Raw genomic sequence first — 16,081 nt, 5'->3', positions numbered from 1 at the left:
GGTAATGACATAGACACGGATAATTGTGGGACGAAAAGATTAAATGAAATACATGCATGCAAATGAGAGAAGTATATCAGAAATAAGGGAGAGAAGTTTCTGGCATTGGGCAGCTCAACTTGGCTGAAAATTATAGGCAACAATGAGACCTTGTTGACAGAAAATTATTATTATTATTATTATCATCTACGACCTCCACAGAGTCAAGAACTCATCGATTGAGGGAGGTTATAAATGACCCAAACCAGCTGTCATACCTTCCCTTAAATTCATTAACACTAGATGTACTCACTACCCCAAAAGGCAAACTATTCCACTCACTCACTGTTCTGTGAGAGAAAAACCTAGCTCTTACTCCTTTCTTGACTGTGAAAAAACTTAACTTACATGCATGCCCCGTGTTCTCTACCCACCTTCCATATGATGAAACATTTCATCAAATAATATCCTATAACACCCATTCAAAAGTTTATAAACCTCTATTATATCATCCTTCTTTCCCCTGTTAACCAGAGTGTATAATCCACATACATTCAATTCTGTGCTCATAATCTAAATCCCATAATCCAGATATAATCTTTGTAACTCTCTTTTGCACCCTTTTCACAGCATCTTTATCTCCTTGGAAACCTGGAGATCAAGTCTGTGCACAATAATCCAAGTGTGGTCTCATCAAAGCCTTATAAAGAAGTAAAATGACTTCCTTAACCTTAGATGTCAAGGTTTGCTTCAACATTGCAATTATCCTCAGAGTTGTATTTGCAACTTTTGCTATGTGATCTTTGAACTTTAAATTTCTATCAACCAATATGCCAAGATCCCTTAACTCCTCAGTTTCTTGTAGCATAACCCAGCTAATATAATATATCGCTGGAAATCTCATCAAACCAAAATGAATAACTTTACACTTACTAACATTAAACTGACAGCCATTTTTGTTTGCCCAAATTTCCATCATCATCGAATTCCTGCCATGTACCCTCAAGGGGTGTACAGGATATGACAGTACTACATGAAAAAAGTACATCATTACTAACTTCCTATCTACAATTTTCCTCCAAATCAGTCAGTTACTTGTCAAGACTCCAACATTATCAGATCTTATATTTCTATCGTCTAAGGCACTTTGTACCGTATCAATCCACCTATATCTTGGTCTTCCTCTGGGTCGTTTTCCTGCCAACCTGGAAGAGAACACTTGTTTTGCTAATCTTTTCTCTCCCATTCTATTTAAGTGACCATACCACCTGAGATTAGCTCTGCTAACGCATTCCTGGATGCTGACAATGTCAAGTTCTTTCCTAATATTCTCATTTTTAATATGATATTGCCATTGATGCCATCTGTTCACGCCTCGAATCTTTCTCAGGACTCTCATATCTGCGGTCTCTAGTCTTTGGTCAAGTGTTTTACTTCTGACCCAGCTCTCAGATCCATGAGTTAAAACTGGTTTGAACACTGTCTTGTATACAGCTAATTTAGTGTTCTGACTAATTTCTCTCTTACTCCATATGAATTTATTCAATTGACTTCCCACCATACCAGCTTTGCTGATTCTGTTGTCTATTTCTATATTTAATTTACCATCTTCAGTAAAAATCATGCCTAAGTAGCTGAAATGGTTTACTTGTTCCACAGGTTCTCCATTCACAACACAGTTGACATTTTCAATGATTCTGCCTATTTTCATTGTCTTTGTCTTTTTATTGCTGACCTTCATACCATATCTATTACAACAGCTATTCAATTTAGTCAGAGAATCTTGCAGACTTGTAGTGGATTTATTTAGAAGTATAACATCATCCACATAAAGCAAAGAGCTGACATTAACATCTCCAATTTTAATATCATGTTTAATATCACTTTCCTTCATAATGTGATCCATATAGATAATGAATAACAGAGGGGATAATGTACATCCTTGTCTCACACCAGATTTAACATTAAACCATCTTCCTGCACTTCCTTCAATTCTAACTGCTGACTTACAACTCAAATAAAGACTAAGTATTGCTTGATATAATGCCCCATTGACATCATATAACTGCAGAGTATTGAATAGCTTCTCTCTTGGCGCCTTGTCATATGCCTTTTCCAAATCGACAAAACTTAAATACAGATCTTTGTTATATTCCCAGGCTTTCTCGACTATTTGTCGTAAAGTGAAGATCTGATCCTGACAGCCTCTATTTGGCCTGAATCCAGCTTGTTCTTCACCCAGCTTTTCTTCCACAATTCTTCTCAACTGTTTCTCAAGTATACTTGCATAGATCTTGCCGGGAACACTCAGTAGGGAAATACCTGTAATTCTCACATTCAGTTTTATTTCACTTTTTATATATGGGTACTATGAGAGCTCTACTCCAAACATCGGGAATTCGTCCCTCTATCCAGGCTTTCTGAACTATGCAGTGCAGCCACTGTAAGACTTTTATACCCCCATACTTCAGCATTTCTGGTCGAATATCCCTGCTGCCTTTCCACATTTCAAGCCTTTGATGGCTTTTTGTACTTCAAGTATGGATATGTATTCCTGACTGCATGCCTGGTCAGTGTTTTTTATCACTGTGCTGTCATCGCTGCTTGTTTCATTTAGCAGTTTTTCAAAGTAATTACTCCATACTTCAAGGATATCTTTTTCTCCCGTTTTCATGCCCAAATTTCCAGCCTATTCAAATCATTTCGTAATTGCTGAATATCAATATCATCCCTGATTGCCCTACCTATCTTCACATCATTGGCAAACAATTGCACATCTGATGTTAGACCATGCTTGATGTCATTAATGTACAGATTGAACAATAATGAACCAAGGACTGAACCTGAGGTACACCACTAGTCACCTTAAATTTGGCAGACTCACACCCATTGTAGACCACTTTTTGATATCTGTCTATCAACTATCTCCTGATCCAAGTCAAGAGTTTATATTCCAATCCCATATTCTCAGTTTATTCCAAGTCAGTTTATGCAACATTGTTTCGTGTGGTATCCTATCAAATGCTTTAAAGAAATCCAATATTATCATATTATCATTCCCTTTTGATAAAACATTACTTTCTTTTAGTAAACTTATGCTGCTACTTGCAGCATAGCTTGTTTGTTTACCCATTTCTGTATGCAAGTTCTTACCAACTTCTCCAAAGTCTTTATTACCAGACCAGAGATATTGATAGGTCAGTAGTTAGACACATAAGTTTTTGCACCACCCTTGAACAATGGGACTATAATACATTCCTTCCATTCCTGTGGTCTCATTTCTGAGCTGAGACTGAAGTTATACAAACAAGTATAGAAAGGACTATCCAATTCAGATGAACATTCCTTTAGCAAATGGGTTGATATTCCATTTATTCCTATTGACAAATTCTTATCCAGGTTATGCAACAGCTATGAAAATGAGGTTATTCAACCTCATTTTCATAACCCTCTAACTCTTCATCTAATGTAGTACTGTGCACCATGTTACACACACCTGGCTGATATATTTTAGCAAAAAGTGAGCACTCATTAGCTTCCGACGCTAGAGTACCATCTGCATTCAATAAAGTTATTCTTTCACATTCATTGTTTCTTTTGCATGCAGCATAACAATAAAATTCTTTTGGATTGCCTTTAGCTTTCATGGCCAATTTCTTTTAATACTCCAATTTAGCTTTCCACACAATACTCCTTACTTTTCTGGCCTGCTTTATATATTTCATAACTCCTCTCACTCTTATGTTCACAATATTCTTTCCACATTATCTTCTTCTTGGGGATCTCTTCCTTAATAAGGTTGCACATCCACTTCACTCTCAACCTATTTATTCTTCGAACACTATTATATTTAGGGAGGATGACAGGACAGAAAATGGGTGGTATTGCTGATAATAGCTGAAGAATTACAACAAAAAAAAAAAAAATAGAAGTTAAAGAGGATATCAGGTTTGATATCCTCTTATATCAGGATATCTGGTGTGAGATAGAGGTCAATAGGACAAAATATTTTGTTGGTTGCTGCTATAGACCAGGGATTGCACAGGAAGATGTAGATGTCATTGGCACAATGAGTATAGGTAGGCCAACCAATTATTATAGAAGACTTTAACTATAGGGATATAGATTGAAGGGAGGAAAGTGGGGGTAAGGCAAGATAGTTGTGGTATTTATACAGTTGCTAAAGGATACTTACCTGAAACAACAGCATGTTATACAGAAAATATATCCATAATCAAAGTAGACATTCTGCCTACAGCTGGAAAGAGTGACCATGCAGACTTGTTCTGGAAGTTCAATTTATCAGTGTATTTCATCCTCATGAAGGCAACATCAGGAGAAGCTGGAATGTAGAATGTTTTGCAGAGGAGGGAGAATTGATGATGAATGAGTGGGAAATATATGAGGAATTAAGTAAATAATGTTAATAAGACAGTAGGATTTGACAGTATATCACCAGGTGTCTAAGGAATGTCCTATGGAAATAATGACACCTTTGGTGCAACTATTTAACATGAGTCTTGCAAACAGGGTGGGTCCTAAAGGAATGGAAGGTGGGAAAAAATGAATCAACTTTACAAAGGGGAGGGGGGATAAGACTAATGCTACAAATTATATATAGGCCAATCTGTGTGTCTTCGATTATTGTTAAGGTATTAGAGAAGTTGGTGAAGAGTGGATTCAGAAGTGGGTTGATAATAGCAGTATTCTTTATGATGGTCAGTATGGGTTTGAAAGGGGGGGAAGTAATGTTTCAGCAATCTGCTTACATATTACAACAAGGTGACAAACTCACTCGATAAGGTAGATGCATATATTATTATTATAGGCAACTCCAAGGAGTCCTTAGACTCATTGAGGGAGGCCCTAAACATCATGTCAAGAACTATTCAGCATTTGCACAGCATCTATCATACTTTGCTTTGAACTCATCCACAGTCATGGCATCCACAACAGACTGGCAGCTTATTCTACTCATTCACCAAAATAGGATTTTTCAAAGACCTTTGATAGACTACTACATGACAAGTTGGTAACTAAACTGAAAGATGGAATTAGGTAACAGACTAGTAAAGTGGATAGATAATTGGCTGTCGGAGACAGGTATCAGCAGGTAGTATATGGAGGAGTGGCGTCCCAAAAGAGGAATGTCACCAATAGAATGCCACAGGGATCTGTTTTGGGAACATTATTGTATATCTTTTACATTAATGACATTAGGACCAGCTTAACTGGAGATGTGCAGCTGTTTGCAGATTATGCAAAGTTGGGAAGGGCTATGAGAAGTAATGCAAATGTATGTTGTGGCCTGCACTACGTGAGTAGGCAAATGATTGAAACTATCAGTTTAATGTTGCAAAGTGCAAGGTCCTGAAATTTGGTAGGCAATGCTGGGATGCAGAGATACAATTAATGGAGAAATTTTGAAGGAAGTAGAGGAGATGAGAGAGATCTGGGAGTGATGATAGAGACTTGAAGTTTAGGTGTCACATTGCTAAAATAATAAGAACAACCCAATGGATAATGGCATTAATGAGGAGGGAGGACATTGACATATAGAGGCAAAGAGGTTGTGGTTCCCCTGTATAAGGCTTTGATCTGGACACATATGGACTACTGTGCTCAAATTTGTTTGCCTGATTTTCAAGGGGATGGAACAAATGGGAGAGGGTCTAGAGAAGGTTTGCTAAGTTAAAGTCAGGTCTAGAGCATGTCAGATACAAGGAAAAATTGAGGGAAACCAACTTACAGAGCCTTATGAATAGAAGAAGAAGAAGAAGAGAGGATATGATTGAGACATATAAGTTGGTGAGAGATTGTTACCAGATTAATGTGGAGAAGATATTTCATAGATTAGAGGGCAGCAACATAACAAATTGGTGTACAAGATGCAAATAATGGGAACAGATAGTATATTGTTAGATGAATCAGAGACTGGCTCTCTGACCGACACCAGCAGGCTGTATATGATGGAGCGGTGTCTCAAAAAGAAGAAGGGTAACCAGTGGCATGCCCCAGGGTTCTGTTCTTGGGCTCCCTGCTGTTTAACTTGTTTGTAAATGATATATCAAGTGGAATGACTGGGGATCATCAGTTATTTTCTGAATAAAAGTTGGAAGAATTATAAGTAGCACTGCTGATGCTGAATCCCTTCAGGAAGATTTGAATAGACATTTTACTTGGAAAAAAGAGTGGGGTTGTAGTTATAATATCAATAAGTGTAAGGTGTTGCATTTTGGAATGCAGAAATATAAGGCTGTGCACTATATCGATGGTGTCATACTGCAGAAAGTGGATGAGATTAGAGATTTGGAACTGATGGTTGACAGTAGATTGAAGTTTAGAGAGCATATTGCTAGTGCTGCAAAGGCTGCATCATAGTGCTGCTATGATAAGAAGTACTCTAACATGCAAGGATAAGGAAGTGGTTGTGCCTCTGTATATGATGGAGCTTATACAGAACAGTGGCTTATACAGAATAAATTTCTGTATAAGCCACTGGTGAGACCACACTTGGACTATTGTGCTCAGATCTGGTCACCTGGTTTTCAATGTGATGTGGAGACATTGGAGAGGATCCAGAGGTGGGTGAATAAGGCAATGTCAGAACTTTGGAATTATTATTATTATTATTACATGACACCTCCAGGGAGTCCAAGGACTCATTGAGGGAGAACACCTACTCTGCGACGGTCTCCACCACTCACAATCCACCAACTGCAACTACAACAATGCCATCTACTGCCCACCACCACCACCACCACCACCACTACTTCCACAGACTGGAGAGAGAGAGAGAGAGGTTGAAGAAATGTGAATTACAGAAGAAATGTGGATCTGATAGGAGGAAAAGAGGTGATATGACACAGATATTTAAATTAGCGAGAGGATTTTATCAGATTAATCCAGAAGTGATTATAAAAAAAAGTAGGAGGTGAAAGGGGAAGAACCAGAGGTCATCCCTGGAAGTTAAGTGTGGTGAAGAGGGGGTTGTGAGGAGTAGATGCTTTAAATGGAGAACTGTCAGTAAATGGAATGCATTACCGGAATATGTTGTTAATGCAAGGAGCATTAAAGATTTTAAGATTCTATATGATAAATATGTTGTCAGTTGAATGAACCTCCCACGATGAGTCTACTGACTCCACGGAGAGTGTAGTAATAATAAGATTAATTTTGAAGCAGATAACTTTTGTTTTTCATTTAATTGCTGTGTAAACAATTTGCTTTTCAGTTTACCTAAGTGACTCATTCAGATGGAACTTAGGAGGATTAGTAAGTGTCCACACCTTCTGGATAATGCATCTATTAATGGCGTATTGTTGGAATTAGCAATTAATAACTTTAAATCAATCCAGTTTACAGAACTACTTTTCAGAAAATAATTTAAAATATTTCCTTTTATTATGTCAAATACTGTCCTTGGAATTGCTATCTTTTCATAGTAGAGATCCTTGTATGTTCTCCTGATCCTGATACCAAGTCTTACCACATAAGGTGGCCTTCATTCCAGCAAGGATAATTTCTATTTCTGTTTAAATTGTTTGTAAATGATATATATCATGTGAACTGACTGGAGATCTTCAGTTGTTTGCTGATGATGTAAAGTTGAGGAAAATAATAAGTAACACACTGCTGATGTTGATTCCCTTCAGGAAGATTTGAATAGACTTTGACTTGGATAAATCAGTGGGATTGTTGTTTTAATATTAATAAGTGCGAGGTGTTGTATTTTGGAGTGTAGAAATATAAGGCTGTGTACTATATCAATGGTGCTATACTGCAAGAAATGGATGAGGTTCGAGATTTGGGAGTGATGATAGAGTGATGTTAAAATGGCATATTGAAAGTGTTGCAAAGACTGCACATCATAGTGCGTCTATGATAAGAAGTACTCTAACGTGGGAATAAAGAGGTGGTTATTATTATTATTAACATTTGACTTCTATGGAGTCAGAGACTCATTGTGGGAGGTACATGCTATTGCACACAATACTCATCCAGCTGTGCCTTAAATTGATTCAATGTGTCTACACCCCAACACACTCAGGCAATGCATTCCACTCACCAACCATTCTCCTCTGCTCACATCCTCCTTATATAGTTTCCAGCGATGACTTCTTATCCTCCCCCCCCTACCATTTTATGAAAAATCTCCTCATCAATGGGATAACAACCCCCTGACTAGCTTAAACATCTCAATCATATTCCTCTCTCCTTCTATCTCCTATTCACAAGGCTCTGCAACTTACATTCTCTCAATCTGTCCTCATACTCCACATTCCAAAGACCACTGACCACCTTTGTGAATCTTCTCCGGACCTTTTCCAACATATCCTCGTCACCACGAAAACCAGATGACCAAATATGTGCACAATAATCCATATTAAGCCAGATCAAGGGCTTATACAATGGTATCATAGCCTCTATATTTCTGAATGTCAGGGTTCTCCGCATCATTGCCATTATCAGATGTGACGTCTTCACAACTTGTGCAATATGGCCCATTAATTTCAAGTCCTTGTCCACCATTACTCCTAGATCTCGCATCTCCTCTACTTACGTTAAGTTGGCCCACCAAGTGTATAATTTGCATCCTATCGTTGCTTACCAAATCTCAAAACCTTACACTTCGCAACATTGAACTGACAGTTCCTCTTCATGCAATCTATTCAAGTCCTCTTATAAGGCCATAACATCCGTTTGACTCTGCACTGTTCTTCCCAGCTCTACATATCACTAATCAAACCCATCCCAATATCATTAACATACAAATTAAACAACAATGTCCCCAAAACTGACTCCTAAGGCAAACCACTAGTGACCTTTCTCTTTCAGGATACTGCACTCCCATATACAACTTTCTGATACCTATCCAACAACCAGTCACTGATCCAACTCAGAAGTCTGTTATCCAATTCCATCTGTTTCAATTTATATAAGAGCTTGTTATGTGGCAGTCTCTCAAAAGCCTTTGCAAAATCTAAGAAAATCACTGTTTATGCATCTCCTCAGTCCAAGGTTTGCACCTAGTTATAGTACATAAGTAAGTTAGTAAAACATGATCTCCCCCTTTAACAAACCCATACTGATAACCACAGAGAATACTGGTTGATAAATGTTATCAACCCATTTCTGGATCCTACTTCTCACCAATCTCTCCAGTTCCTTCACCACAACTCCAGATATACACACAGGCCAGTAATTTGAAGCTACAGCCTTCATCACTTTCATGCAGCAGAATAATTTTACCCTCCTTCCACTCCCTGGGTACATGTGCTATTGTAAGACTTATTAAACAAGCTTGCCAATGCTACTGCCAATTCCCCGGAACATTCCAGGGATTTGGTGATATGTCATCAAATCCTATTTATTTCCTCAAATACCTCCTGCTCACTCACAATTAAGCCATTCCTTGCTATGTCCTCTACACTTAAGTTCCTCATGATTCCACCCAGATCAGGATGAAACATGCTTATAAATTGATCACGGAATATCTCAACAATGTCTTCTGCAGCAGCTATCATTCTACCACTTTTATCCATTATCATCATCTTACCATGATCATTCTTCCTTCTACTTGCCACATATCTAAAAAACTATACAGAGTTTTTCTTTGCCTGATATGTCAATTTCTGCTCACACTTTACTTTTGTTTTCCTTACTAACTGAGTCGCTCTCCTGGCTTGTTCTTTATACTCTTCATGTGACTGATTATTACTATTATTCTTCTTCTTGTACTTCCTCCAAAGTACTTTCTTTTTTCAGATTGCTTAAGCTCCACATTCATCCATTTTACACTTACCTTATTCAGCCTTTTGGCCTTCGGAATGCATTCACACAGTGATGCTGTTATGTATTTCTTTGTCACTTCTCATGCAACATTTATTTCCTTACTGCTCAACTCCACATTCCATGTTATAGCTCCAAGCTGTCTCCTAAGCTTGTCATAATCACCAGCCTTATACTTCCACATATATCCTTTACTCACAAATGTCTGCACAGGACCAGCCACAACACAGGTGATTACTTCATGATCACTTTCTCCAACTGGAGGAAAGTGTGAAACCCCCTCTCACAATCACATCCTCTGATGAAATCATTAGATATAGAACTCTCGTTCCTTGTGTGCCCCCCTTTACATGCTGCCTGAGATAGTTATCTCTCAAGAAATTCATTTTCCTTATTCCCAAATGCTACTCTTCATTCAAGTCTATACCACCATAATTAAAATCACCCATAATAATTACCCTTCCTTCGTTCACTAATTGAAGTCGCTTATATATTTCTTCATTGCCACACTGAACATTCCCAGGCCAATAGCAACATCCAACTAAATATGTCTTCCTCTCAACTTCCACATTACACCACACTCCTCATAACCATTGCATGCAATTATTTCCCTCTTTCATGTCTACTTTATGTGGACTTAATTCCCCTGCTATCATCAGTAGCACTCCCCCCTTCCTTCTTGCCCTTTCTATACTTGCAAAAAATATTGTATCTTCCCATTTCTATTCCCGTTATGATATCATCTTCATTCATCTATGTTTCACTCATTCCAATAATTTTGGGATGAATAAATTCAATCACTGAAACCATTTCATCCCCCTTATTTCTGACACTTCTGGCATTTGTAAACAAACAGAGCAGTTCAGTTTAATCTTTTATCCAAGTGTAAGCAAACAAAGTTTGCACCTGAAGTATTTTCAGGACTGAGGCAACTCGTGGTAAAGGTGGACTAGGCTCTCATCACTTGTCTTAGTATCTCCCATAATGGAAAGCACATGTCTGCAAGGACATGTATAATGTTATGCATTAAGGGAAGGGCCACTACCCAGACTGGTTTCGACCTTTATTGAGGTCTCGTCAGTGGGAGCCAGACCCAGAGGTGGTAATACTAAGGTGGAAGCAATGGAGAAGTCATATTTACCTATACGAGTTGCCAAAAGATGTCTCATCTTATTATTAAATTACTCTGGATTTAGAGAAAGATGGAAGTTTTTTCCCACTTGGTTAGACTATAATAAATTTAGTTTAATCCTTTATCCAAGTGTAAGCAAACAAAGTTTGCACCTGAAGTATCTTCAGGACTGAGGCAACTCAGGTTCAGTGCCATACACGCTTCAGATCCCAGCCTGACCAGCCCAGTCCTCAGAGCCAATCCTTGTCAATCAGTCCTGAAGATACTTCCTTTATCCAAGCAAACTTTGTTTGCTTGGATAAAGGATTAAACTAAATTTATTATAGTCTAACCAAGTGGAAAAAACTTCCAAAATCTTTCTCTAACCCAGAGTAATTTAATAGTAAGGTGAGACACCTTTTGGCAACTCGTATAGGTAAATATGACTTCTCCTTTACTTCCACCATAGTATCACCACCTCTGGGTCTGGCTCCCACTGATGAGACCTCAATAAAGGTCGAAATCGGTCTGGGTAGTGGCCCTTCGCTTAATGCATAGCATTATACATGTCTGCATGGAGATGTGCTTTGCATTATGGGAGATACTAAGACAAGTGATGAGAGCTTTGTCCACCTTTACCATGAGTTGCCTCAGTCCTGAAGATACTTCAGGCACTAACTTTATTTGTTTACACTTTGATGAAGGATTAAACTAAATTTATTATAGTCTAACCAAGTGAAAAAAACTTCCAAACAGAGCAGTTCATTTTTAGGTCTATAGCTCGTCTTATCCAAGCCATGTGTTGGTTGTGATTTCCCTACCACACCTGCCCAATCACCTTTAACACCACTTACCATATACATCTGTTCTGTCTCAACTTCCCCACCCACATCACAATATATTCCATCTTCATAATCACATTCACTGCTGCTTTCAACTTCCACTCTCCCTGTGCCATATCTCCCTATCCACCCGAGCACCCCCCACCATTTCCCTGTTTCTCTTGCATTCCTGTTCTCTCTCTCTCTATCTTTCATATTTCACACTACTACTGTTTCTGCTGCCAAGCACTTCTGTCTCTTCATTACCACTCTTCTGATTTTTCCCTTAATCCCTTTTTTCTGATCTCTTACATGCATCAGACAGTACTTTCATTCAGTACACTCACTCCAAAGCCATTTAAATGCATCTCATCACACCTGTATAATTTCATTCTTCATTCAAACACATGCCATACATCCACAAACTCTTCACTCCCTTCTTCTCACACAGCTCTGTTAGTATACCATTCATGATTTTGGCTCTCCATCACAACTCATCATTGTCATACCTTTATGACACCATTGTCATACTGTGATGCCACAGTATAAAGCACAGGTTCAGAGATGAGTGACTAAGACAAACAACATCAGGACTCTGGAATGATAGCCATGGAGAGAGGTTGAAGAAATGTTGATTGCAGTTTGGTGGATAGGAGTAAAAGAAGTAAGATGATAGAGATGTATAAGTTGTTTGTTGTAATGTGTCATCCAGTCATTTTCGACAATTGGTGATCTTGTGAAAGTTGGCCTCTCGTTTTTTTCTTTTGGTAATTGTACGTTCAAGTTGGTAAGTTCTTTTATGTTGTCCATCCAACTCTTTTACGGTTTTCCTCTTCTAATTTCCTCAATCTTCTCCAACATAACTGCCTTTTCCAATGATTCATCAGCTCACATAATATGTCCAAAGTACATCAACTTCTGTTTAGAGACCATTGTCTCTAAGGAACATTCTGTCTTTATACTCTCTCTTGCAGTTCATGGGATTCTTAATAATCTCCTCCACACCCATAATTGAAATGAATCAATTTGATTTCTGTCTTTCTTCTTAATAATTCAGCTTTCACATCCACACATCACTGGTGGAAATACCATTGCTTTGACAATTCTAACTTTTGTGGCCTTACTCACACTTCTATCTTTCATAATTTTTGTCAGGGTTAACATAGCTTTTTTTTTTTCATGACTATGCTTCTTTTAATTTCACCTTCACATTTACCATCATTTCTGATTCTGAATCCCAGTAAATCATACCTTTCAACAATTTCTATTTTATCTCTTTCTATTATAAATTCATTTAACTTGTGAGAAGCCATCACTTTTGTTCTGCTTAAGTTAGTTTAAGTTAGGGGGATTTTATTGGATTAATCCAGAGTGGACTATAAAAAGAGTAGAAGGCAAGAGGGAAAGAACCATTGGCCATTCCTGGAAGTTATGTAAGAGTGTGGTGATGAGGGTTGTGAGGAGTAGACTTTTTACACGGAGAACTGTTAGTGAATGGAATGCATTACCAGAATATGTTGCTAATGCAGGGAGTGTCAAGGATTTTAAGATTCGGTATGATAAATATGTCGTCAGCTGAATGAATCTCCTAAAATGAATCTGCCAACTTCATGGAGAGTGTACTACCGCTAATAATAATCTAACATTCTCAAACTATCAGACAACAAGAAAACATAAATTACTCACCTAAAGTGTTGTTTTCTTTGCTGTCCCTTCCAGTTTTGAACTTCAAAGACAGTGTTCTTTGATGATGTCTTAGAATTCAAAAATAAATAATTATATTTAATATTTTAATTAATATACATGACATTTCTCAAATAATGTTATCTGTATTTAGATTAACGTACTAATATGAACTAAAATACAATAACATCTTTAATGCTAACAATTAATTTAAAATAAGAGAATTTTTTCCTATTCACTAATCTAATCATTCTAGATATGCCAACATATGAATTCTTCTTTTTCATTCTAACTGTCCATTAGGAAGGTCCAATAATTAGGGACACAGCAAATTAAGAACTACAGAGCTTTTAGTGGGAACTACAGAGGAGTTACACCACTCCTCTGTAGTTCCCACTAAAAGCAAGCATGAATTCAAAATGAATTTATTTTTGAGTTCTTGAGAAGCAACTATCTTAGGCAATATTTAAGGGAGGGCATGCAAAGGATTGAGAGTCTTGGCTCTTGCAATTTCATCAGAGGATGTGATTATGTGAATTAGGTGTCTCAATTCCTTTCAGTTGGTGAGCGTGATCATGAAATAATCAGCTGGTTGATAGCTAGCCATATGAAGACTTCCTTGAAGAAAGGATATACATGGAACTACAAAACTAGTGATTATGAAAAGCTGAGGAGATAGCTTAAAGCTATAGCATGAGATGAGGGGTTAAGCAGAAAGAAGATAAATGCTACTTGGGCACTGACCAAGAGACATTTAACAGTCAATATGTGAATGTAGTCCAAAAATCAAAAAGGTTGAATCAGGTAGGTATCAAATGGATAGATGAATGAAGGGATTAACCATGAAATCTGGAAGAAGGCAGTGTGGAAGCAGCACAAGATGAATAATAATAATAATAATAATCAGATAGGCAAAGAGAAACATAAAGAGCAGGCCAGGAATGGGACCAAATTAGCAAGGACAGAAAAAGTTCAGTATGAGTAGATATTAGCAAATCAGGCCAAGAAAATTCTAGGGAGTTTTTTTATATGTGGCAAATAGAAGGAAGAATGATTATGCTTAGATCATGTTAATGGACAACAGATTGGTCACTGCCCCAGAGGAAATAGTCAAGAAATTCAGTGAGTTCATCATGTTTCATCCACATCAGTGTCAATCATGAGAAGCTAAAGTGTAGAGGGAAATGGGAGAACATGAATTAAAAGTGAGCAAGCAAGAAGTATATGAAGAGTTAAGTAAGCTGGATGTCAATAAGGCAATAGAACTTGATGATATATATCACCACCTGTCTTAAGGGAATGTTTCAGGGAGTTAGCCTCAGCAATGGCTTACTTAACAAGTCTTGCAACGGCATGAGTCCCAAAGGAGTGGAAGGACATTAAACTTGTTCCACTTCACAAAGGTGGTGATAATGCTAAGGCTACAAATGATGGGATGATCTGTATATCTGGAGTTGTAATTAAAGTGTTAGCGAGAGCTAGGATACAGAAGTGGGTTGATAACAGCAGTATTCTGTGTGATTGTCAGCATTGGTTTTTGAAGGTAGGTCATGTTTTACCAACTTACTTAGGTACTATAACAAGGTGACAAATGCATTGGACAGGAGAAATGCATATACAGTGGAATCCTTAGATTTTGCAAAGGGTTTTGATAGAGTGCCACAAGTTGGTAACTAAACTTAAATTGACAGAAATTGATAGGCGACTGGCTGTCAGATAGGAATCAGCATGTTGTGTGTGTGGTGGTGAGGTATCCCAAAAGCGGAATGTCACTAGCGGTGCACTGCTGGAAGTTTGTATTGGGGGGTGGGGCGACTATTATTTAACATATATTTTAATGGGAGGAGTTAACAGGAAATATAGAACTGTTTGCAGATGATACAAAACTGGGGAGAATTATGAGAAATCAAGCAGGACTCGAATTGTTTGTACATGAATGAGCAAATGATTTGAATAACTAACAATTCAATGTTGCAAAGTATAAGTTCTGAAACTTGGTATGCAACAATGGGATGCAAAGTATAAATTTGGTGGGGAAATTTTGAAGGGGAATAAAGAGGTTATAATTCCACTATATAAGGCTTGATCAGATCTCATATGGATTATTGTGCCCAGGTTTGGTCACTTGCTTTTTATGGTGATGAGGATATATCAGAATGCATCCAGAGAAGACTGAATAAGGCTTTGGAATGAGGGATATGAAGACAGATTGAGGGAATGCAATTTGCAAAGCCTTATGAATAGGAGGAGGAGGAGAGGGGGATATGATTGAGAAGTGTAAGTTAATAAGAAGTTGTTACTGGGTTAATGTGGAAGAAATTTTTTAAAGAATAAAAGGGGAAGGGGAGGTAGAACAATAAGTCATCCTTGGTTTGTACAGTACCGTATTTTCCGGGGTATAAGACGCACTTTTTTACCTTAAAAATGGGGTGCATCTTATATAATGAAGGTAAAGATTGTTTCCTCTTTTCAAAGTCATACGCATTTCCTTTTATGTTCCAAGATCTTTGTAGGCGGTTAATGGTGCAATCAAATTGATGTGCGACCTTCACGTGACTTCTAGCGCGTCATTGGCTAAGAACTGGGAGTCCCTATTCAAGTTTCATAATATCTTATCCGAGTAATCAGTTACCGATGTTTATCAGTATTGAGTTGACGTGTTGAGATATTTTGTGTTCAGTTTGATATTTCCCCG

General features: G+C 37.8%; 1 protein-coding gene across 1 annotated transcript in view; it reads right to left on the bottom strand.

Annotated features, from left to right (window-relative positions):
- The window catches only part of LOC150108410 (endosome/lysosome-associated apoptosis and autophagy regulator family member 2-like), a 477,226-nt gene that overhangs the window by 241,761 nt on the left and 219,384 nt on the right, over positions 1-16,081 (bottom strand). Inside the window, exon 11 of the mRNA XM_090390460.1 lies at positions 13,390-13,457. Within this exon, the coding sequence (XP_090246586.1) occupies positions 13,390-13,457 (68 nt within the window). The remainder of the gene's footprint in view (positions 1-13,389; positions 13,458-16,081) is intronic.

The sequence above is a fragment of the Typopeltis vanoorti genome, chromosome 3 (assembly GCF_054136105.1).
Source record: "Typopeltis vanoorti isolate ZY-2024b chromosome 3, IOZ_Tvanoo_1.0, whole genome shotgun sequence".
Lineage (NCBI taxonomy): Eukaryota > Metazoa > Arthropoda > Arachnida > Uropygi > Thelyphonidae > Typopeltis > Typopeltis vanoorti.
This window is presented reverse-complemented; position numbering and strand designations above follow the sequence as displayed.